Source organism: Lissotriton helveticus, chromosome 2_2, assembly GCF_964261635.1.
Source record: "Lissotriton helveticus chromosome 2_2, aLisHel1.1, whole genome shotgun sequence".
NCBI lineage: Eukaryota > Metazoa > Chordata > Amphibia > Caudata > Salamandridae > Lissotriton > Lissotriton helveticus.
This window is the reverse complement of record NC_136060.1, coordinates 81,667,564-81,686,958: the sequence shown is the minus strand read 5'-3', so window position 1 is coordinate 81,686,958 and position 19,395 is coordinate 81,667,564. Positions and strand designations below refer to the sequence as shown.

The 19,395-nt window shown below is 43.7% G+C and overlaps 1 protein-coding gene across 7 annotated transcripts in view; it reads left to right on the top strand.

Moving 5' to 3' along the window:
• Positions 1-19,395, top strand: part of MICU3 (mitochondrial calcium uptake 3) — a 599,595-nt gene that overhangs the window by 466,496 nt on the left and 113,704 nt on the right. For all 7 annotated transcript variants that reach the window (XM_078678146.1, XM_078678142.1, XM_078678145.1 and 4 more), the window contains 2 exons: positions 2,326-2,434; positions 16,947-17,104. In XM_078678146.1, coding sequence (XP_078534272.1) covers positions 2,326-2,434; positions 16,947-17,104 — 267 coding nt within the window. The remainder of the gene's footprint in view (positions 1-2,325; positions 2,435-16,946; positions 17,105-19,395) is intronic.

Here is a 19,395-nt window from a genome sequence, read left to right as displayed (position 1 = left end):
ATGAACAACCAATCACCATTACACTTTACACAGGGAACACTTGCACTTTGACACTGTTTAGCAGTGGCAAAGTGTCCAGAGCATCTAAGTTGGCAACACATGTCGGAAAAAAGTTCTATGGGAAAGCAAAAAGGTTAGAGAACAATAGCCAAAAAGGGTCAAGTCCCACGTTTCTCATTTCACTACTTACTACAGTGTCCTGGAAATTAAGTTTTTAGCCGCTTTCTAGCTAGGCCTGTAAAAATAGTATTTTTTGAACAGTGTGCAAGCTTTCCACAACTAAATTGCCACTGCTTCTATAGGAGCCAACCCTTCTGTTTTTTTGCCCATGTAATTTTAGAAAAATGAAAGTTGGTACAACTTCCATGCTCTAATTCTGACCTTTATGCAACTGGGTCTAGCCATTTTGATTCTCTCTGATAGTTGGTTTACCTAATATACTTTACTTAAAGTATCTGCGTTTTATGGCACAATGTTTTTGTGAAAAGAAAAATCAAAGGAAATGATGGACGGAGCGTTGACAATACAAGCACTCACCCCCAGTCAACTGATCTGGGTTTAATCCATCACCATTCTTTAGCCCACTCTGCCACCCCAGTTCAGACATGGCCATATGCAAATCAGTCTGACCCTGTGCCTCATGGAAACAGTCCAGCAGGAACTGCCAAGCCATGCCTTCCTTGGAGCAGAAACAAGCTACCGAGGACCGGTTTCTGGCATTTCAGACGTCTTCAGCCCGGCTTGCTTGAATCCAGTGGCAAAGTGAGCAAGGGACTCACAACTGAGCATACCCTGCCAACTTATGGCGAACAAAGAAAAACCAAAGGAAATGATGGACGGAGCGTTGACAATACAAGCACTCACCCCCAGTCAACTGATCTGGGTTTAATCCATCACCATTCTTTAGCCCACTCTGCCACCCCAGTTCAGACATGGCCATATGCAAATCAGTCTGACCCTGTGCCTCGTGGGAACAGTTCAGCCCGAACTGCCAAGCCATGCCTTCCCTGGACCGGAAACAAGCTACCGAGGACCGGTTTCTGGCATTTCAGCCTTCTTCAGCCCGGCTTGCTTAAATCCAGTGAGCTAAAGAACGGTGATCGATTAAACCCAGATCAGTTGACTGGGGGTGAGTGCTTGTATTGTCAACGCTCCGTCCATCATCCCCTTTGGTTTCGCTTTGTTCGACATAAGTTGGCAGGGTATGGTCAGACGTGAGTCCCTTGCTCACTTTGCCACTGGATTCAAGCAAGCCCGGCTGAAGACTGCTGTAATGCCAGAAACCGGTCCTGGGAAGCTTGATTCCGGTCCAGGGAAGACATGGCTTGGCAGTTCGGGCTGGACTGTTCCCATGAGGCACAGGGTCAGACTGATTTGCATATGGCCATGTGTGAACTGGGGTGGCGGAGTGAGCTAAAGAACGGCGATGGATTAAACCCAGATCAGTTGACTGGGGGTGAGTGCTTGTATTGTCAACGCTCCGTCCATCATCCCCTTTGGTTTTGCTTTGTTCGCCATAAGTTGGCAGGGTATGCTCAGACGTGAGTCCCTTGCTCACTTTGCCACTGGATTCAAGCAAGCCCGGCTGAAGACGGCTGTAATGCCAGAAACCGGTCCTGGGAAGCTTGATTCCGGTCCAGGGAAGACATGGCTTGGCAGTTCGGGCTGGACTGTTCCCATGAGGCACAGGGTCAGACTGATTTGCATATGGCCATGTCTGAACTGGGGTGGCGGAGTGAGCTAAAGAACGGTGATGGATTAAACCCAGATCAGTTGACTGGGGGTGAGAGCTTGTATTGTCAACGCTCCGTCCATCATCCCCTTTGTTTTTACAATGTTTTTGTGGTCATTTTAACACTGCACAAACATTGGCCTTCTTCTGCTTCTTATGACTTCTTAGTCTATACCCTGATCAACACATTTAACATAGTTTGATGAAAGATAGCTTATATTCATGGTTTAATTGACATTATATTCCCAATATTGAACTTTTCTAAAAGCAAGATGTTGTGAAAATCTCAATTAGGGTACACTCATGCCAAGAAAATAAAATGTATTCACCAGACTTTGCCAAGAGTATAAAATGTCTTCAACCGGCTTTGCTCCTGAGAAAAATATAGAAATTGAAATAGTATTAGTTGATAGACATACCTGTGGAAAAAAAGACAGCAATTTTCCCTTTATATCACAAATTGCTAAACATTTGAGAACTTTAAAAAAATAATAAGTAGGGAATCATTTACTGTATAAACTGTTTTTGTGTTGTAGTTGTATTTTTAAAATAAATGACTCAAAATATACATTTGTGTTGGTTTCTACCCACAGGGAATTACATTTGATGAATTTAGATCCTTTTTCCAGTTTCTGAACAACCTGGAAGACTTTGCCATCGCAATGCAGATGTACAACTTTGCAAGTCGCTCCATTGGTCAAGGTTAGTGGAAGAAATGCGATTGCAGCATTTATCCTGAAACCGAACGTATGTATGCTTGCCCCTAGGGCCCTTGTATAGAAACTAACTTCTTTGTTATATTAGGCTAATCCTAGATTCGGGCCACTTTTATGTCCATTCAGCTATTTTGATCAAAAAGTATTTTCAAATGTTCAGATGAGATCGTATTGCTGGTTTGTTTTTGTTGAGAAGATGCCAATAGGAACAGTGTATATATTGACGACTTACCTTGCTGATAAATGAACATTGTTTTGAATGTGAAGCCACCATCTTAGTGGTGAGTTTATCCGGCTGATCGGAATCCTTCTAGCTGGCACTAATAGTTAAATAAAATAATAAGAGCACATAGCATGTGTTGGGAAGCCATGGCAAGCTACACAAAGCCTTAATAAAATAGACTTCTCCCACGAGCAGCGCGCAAGTTACTAGTAGCTCCCGAGCGACCTTATTTATTTAAAGAGTTACTAAAGCGCAAACATGACCTTAGGGTATTAGAGAGTTGTACATAAGCAAAAACCATAAACATGAAGGTAGTCTGTTACATTACAAATATTCTCAAAACATACGCGCCTCAATAACGAGCCATCACAGTTCACATTTTTGGTCTTTTTAGTTGTGTACCTAGGTTCCTCGTTGTACAGGGCTTTATGTGATTGGGAAGCTATTTTTAGCTCTTTTCTAGCTAATTGGAGCCAGTTGAGATACTTTAGAGCAGGTGGTCAAAATGTATCATGCTTGTTACCAGTCTCATTGCTGCTTTGAGTGTTGCCTTGAATGGTGTTGTTCTTGATTTAGACAGTCCTGTTAAGGTTGCACAGCCATATTCAAGCCTGGAGATGACCATAGATTGTATTGCTATCTTGAAGTCAGGTGGAGGAATGAACGGTTTTACCTTCTTCGGAGGAATTGTTATGTAACGTAATACAAATGCTTAATTTATTAGACCAGAGCTATGTCTCGGCATTAAAAGTTCTAACATAGAAGTGTGTTTAAAGGAAAGTCAAAACCATAATTTAGGGTGGAAACATTTGTGCCTTTTTTGTAGTTAAAGTATACAAAAAGTGGTGGATGGAATCCTTACATGAATCTCAATCACTAGTAATTATTTATAGGACATCCCAGTCCATAGTTATTCTGTAAACCATGTCACCTCAGGTGGACCCTGCCACATGTAAATCAGTCTTGACTTTGTTCACTTCGAACTGCCAGACCAAGGACCTCCCTGAACTGGAACTCCAGCAACGAAGGACCGGTTTCTATGGAGTCTTATTGCATCAGTTATATAGCATGTTACACCTGTGGCGATGTCTGGAAACTTTTGATTTTATCGAGGAAATGGGCATCGTCAGGGTGCATAGTTGAATGCGTGTGTTTTTGTAGTATGACCCATGTGGCACATGTTGGTTAGGGTGAATGAGATTTAAACAGTGCGGTGGAAGCACAGTGCTCTTAAAACAGGAGTCTCCTACATTTTCTGTAATAAGATCTACTCATGTTCATTGAAAGTCATCCTGAGCTAATAATATTATTAGTGTTGTATTAGTGACTGCATCAAGAAATATTACATTAGTGGCCACCATATGCCAGATAATCAGCAACGATCACCTCGGTGCATCAGGCAAGGTTGCCAGCAGTAATATAACTAAGGTTTTTATAAATTTACATCTAGTTGGCTAAAATACAACATCCATAGCAGCAATATACCTGGCACCAGGGTGATATTAGTAATGTCTCCCCACAGTTGCATGATTAATCACGCAAATATCAGCTTTAAATATATTATGGAAACAGCCAGTTTTCTGCAAACATCAATTTATGAGTTCTGAAAATACTCAAATTTTTGTCATTAATACATGCATTTCAAAGTTGAAATACCTATGGTAATTTTACCAAGCAAACGCTTCTAATTTAGTAGACTGGGCTGCACAGAAGAGAGCTACTTACTGGTACCTGGAGAGCTACCAGTAGCTGACAAGCTACTCGTTGGAAAAGCTTGACCTAGGGCCGAAACCTATAAGCATGATGTATAGAGGAAAATGTGAGACAGGTGCTTGCAAGGACTTTTAAACTGTATGGCTGACCATATCAAATGCTACACCTGATATGTGTCAGTTGGGCCTACTCAGTACCATAAAATGACCTAATCCATTAGAGACACTTGAAGGGTGAAAGTGTGCGCACTCAGCCATTGATGAGTGGGCCTGCCAGGTGCTCTGACCTATTGAGGAGCAACCTGGCAGGAGCAGAAGAGAGTTGCATGGCAGCATCACAAGGGGATATGTGACCACATAGAACTAAATTCGGACTTCCTCACCTATCCTAGTATAACATTATGTCAGTGTCTGGAATGTGACTCATATGGTTCCTGGGCAGACGGGTACGTGGCCCCAATTGTAACAACAGGAGTGTTTCTCAACTGGTGTCCAGGGGCCCTGTACTTTGAATCCCTTAACTGGGATCTGAGTACACCGTTTTAGAACTTGACTCTCAGGCCATCAATGCAGGGTAGTCCAATGCTTACTCAGGGAAAGTGCTGAGAGCTAGAGACTCAGCAACACAATAACCACACTTAATAACTCACTGTCCAGTAAGTGTTTTTTTTCCCAACAGTAAAACGTACTTAATAAGACAATACTGAACACTATGTTCAAATGCTTATGGGGACACACTCCATGGGGCCTCACAAACAAAAGGGAGAACCCACTAAACAAAGGTTCCACAATTTAACAATATGTGCAGTTATTGACTGTTAACCAACATAGTGCAGTGTATGAGTCTTGCTTATACCTTTACATTTGCTAAAAACAAAAGTCCCAGCACCCCAACATTTTCAGACTAAAAGTCCCAGTTCAGAAGTGCTTAAAACTCCTCAGGTCATGTATTCCTCTACCCAGAAAACTTAGAGTGACATTCCAAATTGGTCAAACTGATACTCTGGGGGTCTGCCACACTCTTGGCAGCCCCCATAGCCAACATGTTTCTGGTGGTAGCCTGCCTTCCTGGGGCACCAACAAAACACTGAGTCTGGCCTGTGGCACTGCCTTTGATGCAGCTGCAGCCACATCCATTTCGTTTTTTTTCTAATGCACCCTTGGGAATATTCCTTTTTAATTTTTATTAATTTGGGTGCCCATCTGCAAGTAGGCACTCATGTCTGCCTTTGTTGGAACCACAGGGTAGCACCCACATCCCAACCAGTTTCCACCACCCAAAACCTCTTTCCTGTTCCGGCGCAAGAGCTGGCTGCAGTCACTAGTCTCCCACCCATGCACTTGACAGCATGTGCAGGGGAAACCTGGGCTTTCCCCTTCTGTGCAACCCCAGTGTGGGAGCCTGGGAGGAAACCTCAACCTCAGGAGCCACTTCTTCCTTGGACCCAGGGCTCCCGAGATCCTAACAAAAATGGTTTGTGTGCTGTAGCCATCCCTGCGAGCTTCTTAAACTGAAGTGCAGCAGTACTCCACACTACTTTGGGGTGTTGGCCAACATGCGGGCTATGTGATATGCTCTTTTTCTTTTGAACAGTTTACCAGGGCTCCGGTCCAGGGTGTTGACTGATAAAAGACTGAATATGGTAGCAGATGCCTTCACCCGGCAGCACTGAGAGCCCACTGGGCAGGACCTAGACAAAGGCTCTAGACAATTGCTATTTTTTCAAGCATCTATGGGCTGATTTAGATGGAATATGGCTTGCTTGCTCCTGGTGGTGAGCTCTACCTACCCAATGCGTTCCTCTTATGCCTTCAAATTTGTGTTGTCTTCAGAAGCTGATTTCCCACTGCTCTCCCTCCAACGAGGGAGATCTTTGGCCTGCCTTCCTCTCATTTTAGCTCCTCACAGCCTGCTAATCAAGGCTTCTTGGCAGCACCCTGGACATGCTCCTCTGTCTGGGCTCCTGGTACTTCACATTAGCACAGGTCTTCCCACCACTTCTCCAAGGCGATTCACATTAGCTGGCCCACCTGCACTTCCCGGACCCCATGGCTTTGTGGTCATTTTAAGGGTGTTTGCCAGAGCTCACTGCTCCACAGGAGTTCCAGGATAACCACCCCCTTCAAGGTCCTCGATAAGTCCATCCTCTACTGTCCCCGAGAGGGAATGAGAAGGCCTGTGCAGGCAATGGAGACACGATTACACATCAGTGCAAGTCAGTACAAGTCTAGAAAGTCCCACCTCTCCAGATGGTTTAATGCCCTTGTCTTCTACAGATTGCAGTACTCTTCAAAAGTCTGTCCCTTGTGCATGGGTGTTTAAGTGGTGGTGGATACTTAATGAGACTGGGCACCTCTAAATCCAAAGAGAACAGAATATTACACAGTATCTTGGGGCCTTTCAAACTGGTGATGTCAATTGGTCAATGATCACAGCTTGCTGAGTGTTTTAACACTGCCCCGAAGTGCCATTGCTAAACAGGTTCCTTTGCACCAAAAGATCAAATGGAGTGTTGAAAGTATGCATCTTGTATGTGATGTACCCCCATAATGTTGCCACAATTTTTTTTGCTGGCAGTAGAACTCAGCATCTCTGTGCATTTTATCCCGCTAACCAGTGGTAATGTCCCCCTTTTAATATGATGAAATTAGCGTACCTCTAACTGAAATATTTTACTTGTCTATAAGTCCCTAGTATATGGTACAAAGTACCCAGGGTCTGTAAGTTAGATGTCACTAGTGGAATACAGCACTGTTGTGCCACCCACTGCCAACAACCTTGCAAACATGACTGCAGGCCTACCCTTTGAAGCCTGTCTATGCAGCTACAAACTGCAAATTCGACCTATCAAAATAACCCCTTTTGACAGGTCAAAAACATTCCTCCTAAATATTAATATCACCTCTAAATAGACCTTATTGTCCATACGCCAGGGTGGATTATATTTAAAATTAGGACATGTGAAACTTCAATAGTAAACCTGTCTGTAGAGTGACAATACTGCAAAAGCTATGTTCACTGTAGCAAGACAGGCTGTTCCATACGAAAACATTGCAATACAGTATTACATTTAAAAATGTTATCTCGGGCTACGGGGACACTGAGTCCCAGCAAGGATAACATTAAGCGAGGTGAGCAGTGACACTGCAAGTAGCATGTGTGATAACCTGCAGAGGGAATAATCGGAGAGGGACTTCAGTAGACGGGAATAAGGAGCTGAGAGAGGAACAGTGGAGACTTCCTCCCAGCAGGTCTATCAATAATCAAGGTGAGCAGTGTCACCGTGAGTGGTATGTGCAGGATATTATAATGTGACCTGCTTAGGGAATCCATGCTGGCTCAATGGCAAATTACATAGACCTCGGTCTGTGTCCCTGCCATTGAGCTAGTGTGAAGTCCCTGCACAGGTTACATTGTAGCCTAGGCCATTGAGCTAGCATGGATTCCACACGCATTTTCCATTTCCGAATCCCGCACATGCTGCCTGCAGTAACACTGGTCACCTTACTGAGCAATAGCCCTGCTAGGACACATTCTCCACCATGCCTTGCCCAGCTCCTCATTCCGGTCTATCAGAGTTCCTCTCAGATTGCTTCCCTCTGCTGGATCCCACACACGCAGTTCGCAGTGATACTGATCACTTTGCTTAACGTTCAGCCTGCTGGGACACAGACTACACCATGCCTCGCCCAGATCCTCAATCTTATTGGATACTTCATTGCAGAGGGGCCCATTCTATTCTACTGGCCCTTGAGACCTGAAGACAACGTCATAGCCTGGGACTTCCATATCCAGGCAACACGACTGGCCCCTATTATATGCTCCAATATCATGCATAAAGGTTACTAAAGTTTCTCTAAATCCTCATACTTCTCTTACTCTCAGGCTCGGTGATTTCAGGAGTCCTGAGGATGATCCAATCGTCACTTAAGGGATCAAAACTTCGACTTTAATTGCAGACCCAATTAACATTGTTTGTAATTTTCAATGGGCTGGGTGTAGTCTTGTTTTTCGATACGCACTTTGATCACTATTGTCACGTGTGTATCACCAGTGAGAGCGCCAAGCGCATTTTTCCCCAACACCCACTGCGCTACTGTCCATATTTGTTTAAAAAAAAACATTTTGTGGTTGTCATAAGTAACTCAGTATTTAGTTGAAATTAATGTTGACTATATATCTAGAGGCCATTGTTTCACAATATAACTTTTGTCCAAGGTCTCAGACGCCTGTCGGTTTGCCATGTCACTTAGAACCGCACCTCCGTGATGGGCACAGGAGCAAGGGCATAGGGCAAGAAAGCTTCTGCCATCTTAGTTTTAGGTAGCAAGGGAAACCGTGAGATTGCTTACAGTAAGACTCGCAGGAAATGCTGCAAAAGAGGGTAGGGTTTCCCTTGGAAATTGTTACCCATTGATTAGACAGTGGTCAGGAGTTTACCCCATCTAAAGGCTGCTGCCAGGAATATTCCCCGTAACATAGTCAGAAAATTTTCTGGAATTGTGGAAAAACATAAGAGGGCTGGACCTGCTTCTGGTAACATTAGAGGAGGCTAGAAGACTGGACAAGCTCTCCCTCTTTACCCTGGACAAAGAAGTGGATCCACCGGTCATCAGGCTGACCTCCTGTTCAAGCTGCAGGGACACAACAAGCTATAAGAGGCCTGCTTCTGCAACTGACAAGCTGACCAGTTCCAACTGGATGTGCCCTGGGCCTTCCTGCTGGCTTCTGCTGGAGTGAAGCTTGACACCCCAGTGATGTCCCCAATGTCCTGACCCTTGGCTGGTGTTAAAATATGCTCCTACTCCCATCTTCTGAAATCTGAGACTTGGAAAAATTTTGGCAACCAGAATGTCCAGAGGTCTGAGACCAAAGTGCAAAGATGATCAGACGAAGGTGTATTGCCGCTTGGCCCAAGGTTCACGTTGTTTCAGCTTCTAGCTTTACCGCAACAGCAAACTCAATTCAGTTGAACCTTATGGAGAAGGTATCTGGCCTCGTGGATGCCTCTTTGGATACAGCCTGAAGCCTTGTCCCATTGGAGGAAAATGAGCTTTAAATAAAGTGACTAAGTCCGAAGGTAGAAATCTTCACCAGGCAAATGTGCCAGAAGTATCTAGCCAGTGAGGGACCTTCCTAGGGTGCAAAATTCTAATTTCTCCCACTCAAAGCTTTCCTGCTAAAAGTCATTAGCTTTACCAAGACCTCATCTAGCTGCTATCCTACATCACTGTACCTACTTTGGCCACTGCCTGCTGCTTTCTCCCACTGAAGAGTCTTCACTTCCATTTTCGAGACTTGGGGCCTAATTTAGATCTCGTCACACTGGTTACTCCATCAGTGACGGGTATCCCGTTTGCCGAAATATAAATCCCATTATATCCTATGGGATATATATTTTGGCGGATGGGATATCCGTCAACATTGTGACTGAGCAACCGGCCCACCAAGATCTAAATCAGGCCTAAAGTCCAAAGCTAAAACTTCTGATCGGGTGGATCCTTGTTTCTCTATCCGACCCACGCTCCATCGCTGTCGGCCTTAACTTGCACCTAGGTACCTTCAAGCACATAAGATGACTGTGGTTAGAGCTCAATGCATTTTGCCACTATTTATATATTTAAACTTTTAAATTTCATGACTTTAGTTTCCGTGTTCTGATTTTTGCATTGGTGTAATTTTATTCTCTATTTTTCTCAATGCTTTAAGATTTTTCTTGTGTTGTGTTTTGACATTATTACCTTTTTGGTACTGCAAAAAAACTTAACACATTGCCTCTAAGTTAAGCTAATCTGGTCTCTGATATAGCATCCAGAGGTTGAGCATAGGTTAATTTAGTGACTTTAGTGATTCACCTTAACATGGATTGTGGTTATTACTTAAGGTGGGTACCTACTCCCAACCTCTCATCCAGTGCCCCAGTTTCTTAAAGGGACCTGCTAGAAAAAGTAGAAACCAACATTGCGCTGCTCCTTAATTGTGTCTCTGAGAGTGGCATGCCCAGGCATGTTAAACAGTTTTCATGTACATAGGCAGGTTCTTACCATACAGTCTTCCTCTCCCAGGAAAAAGCTTAATCCACTCCAATATGCCTATTGGAGGGGGGGGGGGGGGTGGAGTCACTCGGACTTACCTGCTGGGAGGCAAAGAAATTAACTTGGCCTAGAAGGGTAGTCCAAAGCCCAACACTAAAAATTAAGGGCTGACTGAGAAATTTGAAAAAACGTTAAGGTACATGAAGAAGTGAAGCTGAGGCCAAATTAACATAATATTTACACTCAGAACCTTTGTTAACTGTGGAAAGCACACAAACGTTTCTCTAGGCCGGACCAATACAAAATTGTTAATTTGGGGCAGCTTTTGCAAATGCAATTAAGTACCACAGGCTTACCTGGAAGTACTACAGACTCAAACTATAAACATAAAGAAATTCGGATATCTTTGATTGTCCAATTAGGATATCAGGATTGCACAGACAATAAGGAATGGATAAAATGTGCACATATATCAGGCTGAGTTGAGCATTAGTTCCATTTGTTCAGCATGCTCGCGTTTGCATGCGTGATTAATTACACACAACCCAGGGCCTCTTACACCAACTGTGCAGAAGCAGACCTTATGTTAAAAGGCAGTCATTGGCAGTTAGCAATCACATCGATTTTACCAGAGCTTATTTATTTTTTTATTTATTTATTTTATATTCTTATAAAGCGCCAGACTAGACCCCCGAAGGGGTATCTCCGCGCTATTGCTGCAACACGAGAGTGTGCTAATTCTGAAAGTGTGTCCAGTAAGAAGGAATGAAAGCTAGAGGCGTTATTTGTCAGGATACAGGTAAGTTTTTAAAGTTTTCCGAAAAGTCAGGTGACTGGAAAGAGAAAGAGAGTGAAATTCAATAAGGGAAATAATAGCAGAGATTCAAAAACCTGGTGGTCCAAAAGCAAAACATCTAAGGGGTTAAAATGGGTCACAACCCCATTCGTCACGCTCAACATCTTCTAAATGTTGTAGGCTGATCCGTAATGTTATGGACAGTCCAGACCAAGCCAATGGCTGAAAACGGTTTTCCTAAAGCTCCTTTCTAAAAGAATGTGCTACTTAGGATGGTTAGTAATGGCAGTAGATTTTGCCAGATAGCCAAATTTGCCCAGCCAGACACTAACATAGGAGTAAAAAGTCCAGTAGTGGGAAACTTGGAAGATCTATTTCTCCTGCCATGACCCAAAAAAACTATGAGAAGTGGGGAAAACCGTAACCCTCCCACAAATCCCACGGCTTTGAGAAAACAAATTGAAAAGGTGTTTACATCCTACAAAAATACATCGACTAAAACTTAGGTCAGTATTTTCTTATCTTCAGATGGGCATTTAATCACATGTTTGCGCCATTGAGACTGATCCCAGGTTTTTGGATCAACCTATGAGAAGTATCCTTGTTAGGGTATTGACTCAAAGATTTTAATCCAACCTGGTTGAAATGTATTTATCCAATGCGGTCTTATTCCTGTGTCTGCACCTTCACTTGGAGGACAAGGACAGGAATAACTCTGCAAGCCAGCGATGGCTTTCTGCCAGGCATGTAAGCACAGTCTCCAGGGGCTAAGGGCCGTTATTTCTTTACCTTACAAGAAGACATTTTTAATTTTTAGGCTTGTACCTAAATCTCATGTTTAAGATTAATTATGTTCATGCTTACCAATCAGGCAACATACTAACTGAGCAACTTAAAAGCAGAAATAAATGCAATTTCCGGTCTGATAGAATTTACTCTCTGGGCTGAACTTAGCTACACAGGATATTTCCCTACACTTTTTGCTGCCCAGAACTCAAGACTGATGAGCTGCAGCATTTAGATAACCTGGGGCATTGGACTTTAGATGCTATCATTTAGAAAATGTGCATGGTTTAGGCTTGAAATTAAATATGATTATTGGTTTAGCACGATGCCCAGTGCTGAATGTTCTGTTTTCTAGAGTTTCTCACAGTCTTCAGTATCCCCTTAGGTCTTTCAGAACAGCTTATCACGTTATAGATCTATAAGTATGTTTATCGTTATGTAATTCACCTCCCTGGTACTAATCCATACATACTTTGGTGATGCACTGCTTCCTCCTCTCCAAGGCAATTCGTGTGTACCCAGCAGTGGGTGCATTTTCATTATTATGAAAGAGATTCACTGCCAGACTGGCCGTGGATTGCACCAGGCTACTGACAAGTGCGCCAGAGCGCCTAAAGGCTGGTTTGTGTCTGCCTGCAGTCACTAACATCAGTCTCTCCCAGCCCCGCAAGGGACTTCTCCTTCTATCTGCACTCTGCCATGGCAAGACTGACATCACCGTTGACAGTGCAGGGCCAGATGAGGACCTCTGTACTGTCAGACGCTCTATACGTGTGGCAACCCCTTTGCTACAAGCACACTGCATGTGAACGCGACTTGCTTCTGAGAGCGTGAGTAGCTATTCATGTTGCGTCTGATGGAGATAGAAGGAATAACCGGCCAAGAGGGACCATCACACCATATGGAAACTTGAGGAATTAGCAAACAATCTTCACCATGCATTTGCTGGGGATGAGGGGGTTTGTGCACTTGTGCTTATGAGGCGAAAATGAATTGGCCTTAACTTGGGGAAGTAAAACGTCTTCAGATGCCCGCATGCATAACATCACTAGTTAACTACACCTCTGCTTGCAGGTCTGTTCTTAATTTTCCAGTCAGCACAGACTACACAGATGGCCCATGCCCCAAGCTATGGTTACCACCTCAACAGTATCTTACAAGCACAACTGACGCTGGTGCCAGTAATAATTATTTCCTGGAAATACATGTCCTGGCCAGCCTTTGTTGCCCCCAGAGACCACCTGTTCTTTCTGCATCCTCACCTTCTAGATCTATGTCGGGTGTCTTTGTTAATGGTTTACTTAAAAACACAATACGTGGTGCATGAATGATTTCCAAAGTGGGGGTGCTGCCATCAATGTTACATCATTGAAGTCATAGGATTGTGAAAAATCCAAGTGTTACACAAAGAACAAGTGTAGCAAATAAGCCACGCACATTCATCAGGAAAGTGGTATGTAGCCAATAGTGCATTTTGGAGCACAACGTCACAAATATACTAGTAAAGCATGGTGTGGTAGCACAAAATCATATACAGGCAGCACATTTTCATTCAAATGACCACTACATTTGCACATACATGCATTTTTACATATAAACCTATATGGGGTAAATATGATAATGTGTAGGGTTTGTGAATATTTGTTATTGGTATCTGTATTGTCATAAATCTCTTTAATGCCTCTATTGAACTAAAATCTATGTTTCCATCACACTAAGGAATTGCCAAAAAAGTGTGCTTCATTTTTGCTTTCCTAACTGATATATTTTTAAATATTTGTACAGTTCATTTACAATTTACAGGTATTTAAACAGTGGCAGCTGGCATGTAAGGAGGGTGGTGGGGTAGGTGGACAAAAAAAAATCATTCCACTTACCTTCTTCCTGGTGCGACGTCCTCCTCCTCCTCGCTCGGGTCTTCTCTCCAGGCAGGCAAGCAGGCTCCAGGAAACTGCAATAACCAATCCTGGCACTGCTCTCCTGCTACATGAAAGCAGCTCCAGGATTGGAGGGAGCAGCCTCTCTTGCCGCTCCCAATGGCACTGGAGCCCTATGCTGTCTCTAACTAAGCTGTCTTAAGACAACTGGGATAGAGAGGTTTAAACTCTGCATGTCTGGCTGTCCGTCTCAAGATGGCCATTCAAAAGGACATGCACACTTTAAACCTAAGTGTCCTGCCTACCACTGCTTTCTGCTGCTGCCTGTCTGGCATTAGCAGAAATCAGAAAGACCCGTCCTGATGCTCGGCTCGGGTTGGGTTTTGAAAAATAAAATGGTGATAAATGCACTTTATTACCATTTTATGTTTCTATCTTTGGGGGCATTTTTTTTAGTGAGGCCACGCTCCTCCACCTTAACAGAAGAGCCCTGCCCCTGTATTTTGTTGTGTCTTAGAAAAAATAGACATCCTACAGCCTTTACTTTCATACTCCCTGTACGCCAGCGAAATTGGCACATAATTCAATTTACAAATCTTTCTCAGTCAGAGAAAGAAAATGTAACTACAAACTCTATGTTAAAAGAATAAGCAATCAGAAGACATAACTTGACATTTAACCTCTGTCTCAGCAAATGTGACAAGATCAACACAACTTTTAAAAGAGTCTTCATTGCTTATTCAGCTTCTGAACTTCAGCATGGTAATTTGGGGGTGCTACAACACCACACCCCGCGCCCTACTTCGAGTGCCTATGAACAAATAGGTAGGATCCTTGAATTATTAATATTCACCTTGTCAGACAAATTTTTTCAGAAAGTTGTATTGTGATATTAACGGCTTCTCCGGCTTACCACTCATTAGATCGGAGAGTAGACATCTGTCAGACTGCGTTTGTGACTTCTGATGGCTGCTGCTGGTTCGTGTGTTTGCGAGCGTGTGTGTGTGGGTGGGAACCAGCAAAGTCTCATGACGGTTTGGCCAGCCGGAGACGGCCGTCTAAACGGTCATGTGCGCTTTAGGTGCAGCAATAGCCACTCCTCCTTCCTCTGGGTCAAGGTGCCCGGCGCTAACCTGGCGACAATGGGACTGCAAACTCCGTTATCATTTTATTTTTTCAATTGCACTGCTTCCAAACAGTGGGGTGACACTCCTCTGCCTTAAAGGAGGAGCCGCCGCTGCCTGGAACCCGAATGCACCTCAATCACAGTGGTGGCTCCTCCGCTAAGGCAGAGCGCTCCACCCCACTGCTTGGAAGCAGCGCAATGGAAAAAATACAATCATAATAACGTAGTATGCATTCCTGTTGCAGCCAGGTTAAGGCCGGGCCAGGCATCTTGACCCAGAGGGAGGAGGAGTGGCTATTGCTGCACCTAAAGAATAGAAGGGTGTTTGTGCTGCCTGTAAGGATTGTGCTATCCAGGCACAGATCTTTTTTTATTGTATATTATTAGTTCAACAGGGCAGAATAGAGGTGTGGTGGTAGAGTTGTCAGTGTAGGCGGGAACTTTTTACCAGGGAAGGTGACAACCCTATCCATAACTCATGCCCTACCCACACCATCCATCAACCCCTCAGATAGTTTGTGGAGTGACATCTCTATGCAAAAATCTAGATGAAATGTTTTTGCTTCATATCCCTTAATTAACTTCCTAGCTAATTGACTGCCTGCTAAGTTTCATTCATGGTAAGGCTGTTTATTTTTATGCATTCATTCGAGATTAAAAACTGACTTTAAGACCTTTGCCATCAAATTATGAGTACCTGCTAGTGTGCATTGACATATGTGCCTCCCAAATTCAATCAGAAATGTATTTTCCCTACTCTGAATTAATGTAATCTTCCTTTCCTGTCATTTGCACGTGAAACTTCTGAATCCCCATCGCAGGCGCCCAATTCATACCATAGTTGCATAGTCCCAACTCTTCCACAACATATCCTGCAACATCCTGTCCTGGACTGGTGAGGAATGTTAAGGCAAATAAGATTGGGTGAGTGGCAGCCTTTCAGATATGGTGACATTTCCAACACCTTTTCAGAAAGGTCCTCCACTTTATTGTAGGCCATCCAATATCCCAATTTCCAGCCTGTTTGGAACGCACTGACCAAACATGGTCTCCAATGTCATCCTTGCTCACTGAAGTACAAGTGTCAGGGCCACTGTCGATATTTGGTTTTGCCCGTAACAGTGAAGACGAAGAAGAGAACAAGTGAGAAAGGAGACCGGAATAGTAAGAAGGAAGAAAGAGGAGACAATTTTGTATAGTATTATTAAGTGGTAAGAGAGAGAAGAAGGAATGGCAATAAGAAAACTGTGGAGTAAGGAAGAAGTAAGAGCAAGGATGAGAGGAAAGAGACAAAGGATTGCACAGGGTAGGAATTGAAGGAAGAAAGTGAGGGGAGCAATGTGAGTGCTAAGAGAGGAAGGTAGAAGACAAGAAAGAATTGGGGCTGAGCAATAAGAAGGATCAAAAGGAAGAGGGGTTAAGGAGTATGTGTATGTCATAGAGATGTAATTGTTAGAGAAGAGGGATTAAGAGAAAGTATAAGAGGGTACAATAAAATAGGAATGGTGGGGGGAAGCAGTATATGATGACATAGGTGTTGTAAATTGCACAATGCTCCTCAATTAAAAAAAGTTACAAAGTGGGGGAGAATGTTCACTACCATATTGCTATATTCCGTAAGTCTGGTATCTGCTTAAAGTTTGTGTATTAATATTCAGTTTTCCTAATTTTAACTACTGCAGCAATTGTTAGACACTGTGATGTGCTTATCGGATTGACATGAGCTTTATTTTGCCTTATATCTCTTGTTCTGTGTCTGGTTGAGAATTTTTTTTCTATCTTTTCATGATTTTAGTGTTTGCCAGATATTTCAAACTGGAATAGACAAATACAAAAACCTACAAGAGAGGTTTCCATACATTTCAGAGTATTTGCATAAATACATTATCTGCAGTCATGTAATCATTATATAACATTATTATGTATTTGATTGTTTACCTAGATGAGTTCAAACGTGCTGTCTACGTAGCAACGGGTCTAAAGCTTTCACATCATTTGGTAAACACAGTTTTCAAGATATTTGATGTTGACAGAGATGATCAGTTGAGTTATAAGGAATTTATTGGAATCATGAAGGATCGACTACACAGAGGATTCCGGGTAAGGCATGCTAATCAGTCTTATTTTAACGCCAAACCACTGGGTACATGTATTGGTTAGTATCTGATAAATTATAAAATCTTGTGTAGTAAGAGTGTGGAGCCTGAAATACATGGTATGTAGGGCTACAGGATCTTTGTAGAGCTAGCACTCTGGTTAGTTCGAAGGTGTTGAAAGAACCGTTAACCGATTTTAAATAACTGCCTTGGGAGGAATACTGTGCAGAGTACTACATTTTTCATTTGTGGGTAAGATTTTAATGCACGTCTCATACTTAGGACTGAAACAGCTATGTACATTGACAGGGCACGTGATATGTATGAAACCCGTTAATGGCTACCTGGAGTGAAGGGTAATTGGAGCTGTATTTCTGAAGCGAATGTTTACTTCGCTTATCCAGTATTGGGGTATCTTTCATAGATTCACATGCCTGAATCATTCCCCGTCGCCGAGGCGGGAGTCCCACGGTAATAATATATACAAAAGCAGTGCCTTAGAATTTTTTTTGTAGTAGGCTGACAAGACTATAGGAACCAAAAGGCCCAAAACTTAGCAGCCTATCTACCTCATTATATGAAAAGAACTGAAAGCAGTTCCAACCAATCAGCTGTCAGCACCCTCTAGAACCTTCCCAGCAGAGGCAATTCTCCTCAGATTTTCACCGCACGTTGTGTGGAAGGGAGTCTCCCTGAGTGCCTACTCAGTTTTCTACTTTTCTCTTCAGAATGTCTGAGAAGAAAGCCCTTTTCAAGGCCTGCGGGACCTGTGATAAAAAGAGGGTCCATGTAGATGATCAGCACAAAGACTGCATCTACTGCCTGCATCCCACTCACATTGTGAAGGATTGCAGGATTTGCCGCACCTTCCCTGCCAAGACCATCAGGGACAGGGAGGCCAGGGTTCTTCTATGGCTCAAATCATCTTCTACAGATGATGACTGAGCTTCTACTTCCAGCAAAAGAGCCAGATCCAGAGATAGCTCTTCTCCTGAGAGGAAAAAACATCACAAATCCTCTCATAGAGCTTCAGAATCCACAAGGAGGTCATCGTCTCCTCCTCTTGGATCTCCATCTTCTCCGCCCTCAGGATCTTCATCTATAACTGTGAGTAAAGCCCAGGCAAAAACTGTTTCTCTGGTGTCTTCTCACACAGTATCTGTGACTTCTACCACCTCAAGCTCTTCTGCTACGGTGTCTACTTCTTCTATCACCTCACCTATTGTGTCAGCCAAGGTTTCCTCAAAGAAATCTTCTGGGGCTAAGGAAATTTCTTAGATTTCCTCAAAATCATCGTCGACGACTATTCCATCAACGAAGATACCATCATCGATGAAGTCATCGTCGACGAAAGCCCCGTCGAAGTCATCGTCGACGAAAAGCCCGTCGACAACGAATATCTCGTCGACGAAGAGCCCGTCGACGACTGAATCATCAAAGAGGAGCCCGTCGACGACAGCCTCGTCGACGATCGTCCCGTCGACGACCGACCCGTCGACGACAGCCCCGTCGACAACAGCCCCGTCGACGACTAATCCATCGACGACAGCCCGTCTACGGCGGTCCCGTCGACAGTACCACCACCGACGACGACTATCCCCTCAACGACGAGTCCGTCGACGACGAGCTTGTCTATGGCAATTCCGTCAATGAGCCAGCCGCCTCCAGCGCATCTTATCAAGACGCCTAAATCAATGAAGAGTCCAGTTATTACCAAGAAGCCACCTGCAAGAGCCTGGCCTACTCTACCGCAAGTGTCTCATGCCTCACCTGTGGCATACACTCACTTTCAGTTGAAGACCTATCATAGGCAGGACTACTCTAATATTTCCCCGCTACTACCATCGCACATTTTGGAAACATATGTGGAGGAGGAGAAATCGGATGAGGATGATGGAGACGAAGAAGGTCCCTTTGGAATTGCACGCCATCCATCAGAATTACGAATAAAATGTCAGGAAGAGGATGAAGAAGAGGATATGCAAGAGCATTTCTATCAGGAGAATTTGTCTACACCTTTCTATAGACAACCATACAGAGCTCCACGTTCGGAGGAAACAAGTCATCTCCCTCCTTCTTTCGTTCAGGACTTACAGGCCATGTTGGCAGACTATCGCCAAAGGTTCCCACCTACACCGTCCACGCCAGCTGTGCCTTCGGTACCAGCAGACGTACCCATTTCTCCAACACCGCAGGCTCCAGTGTCGCCATGACACTGTGGACCCCACACCACAAGAGGATCAGGATACTTACTCTTCGGATGAAGATGGAAGAGAGGAAGGCGAGCTGCCTAAT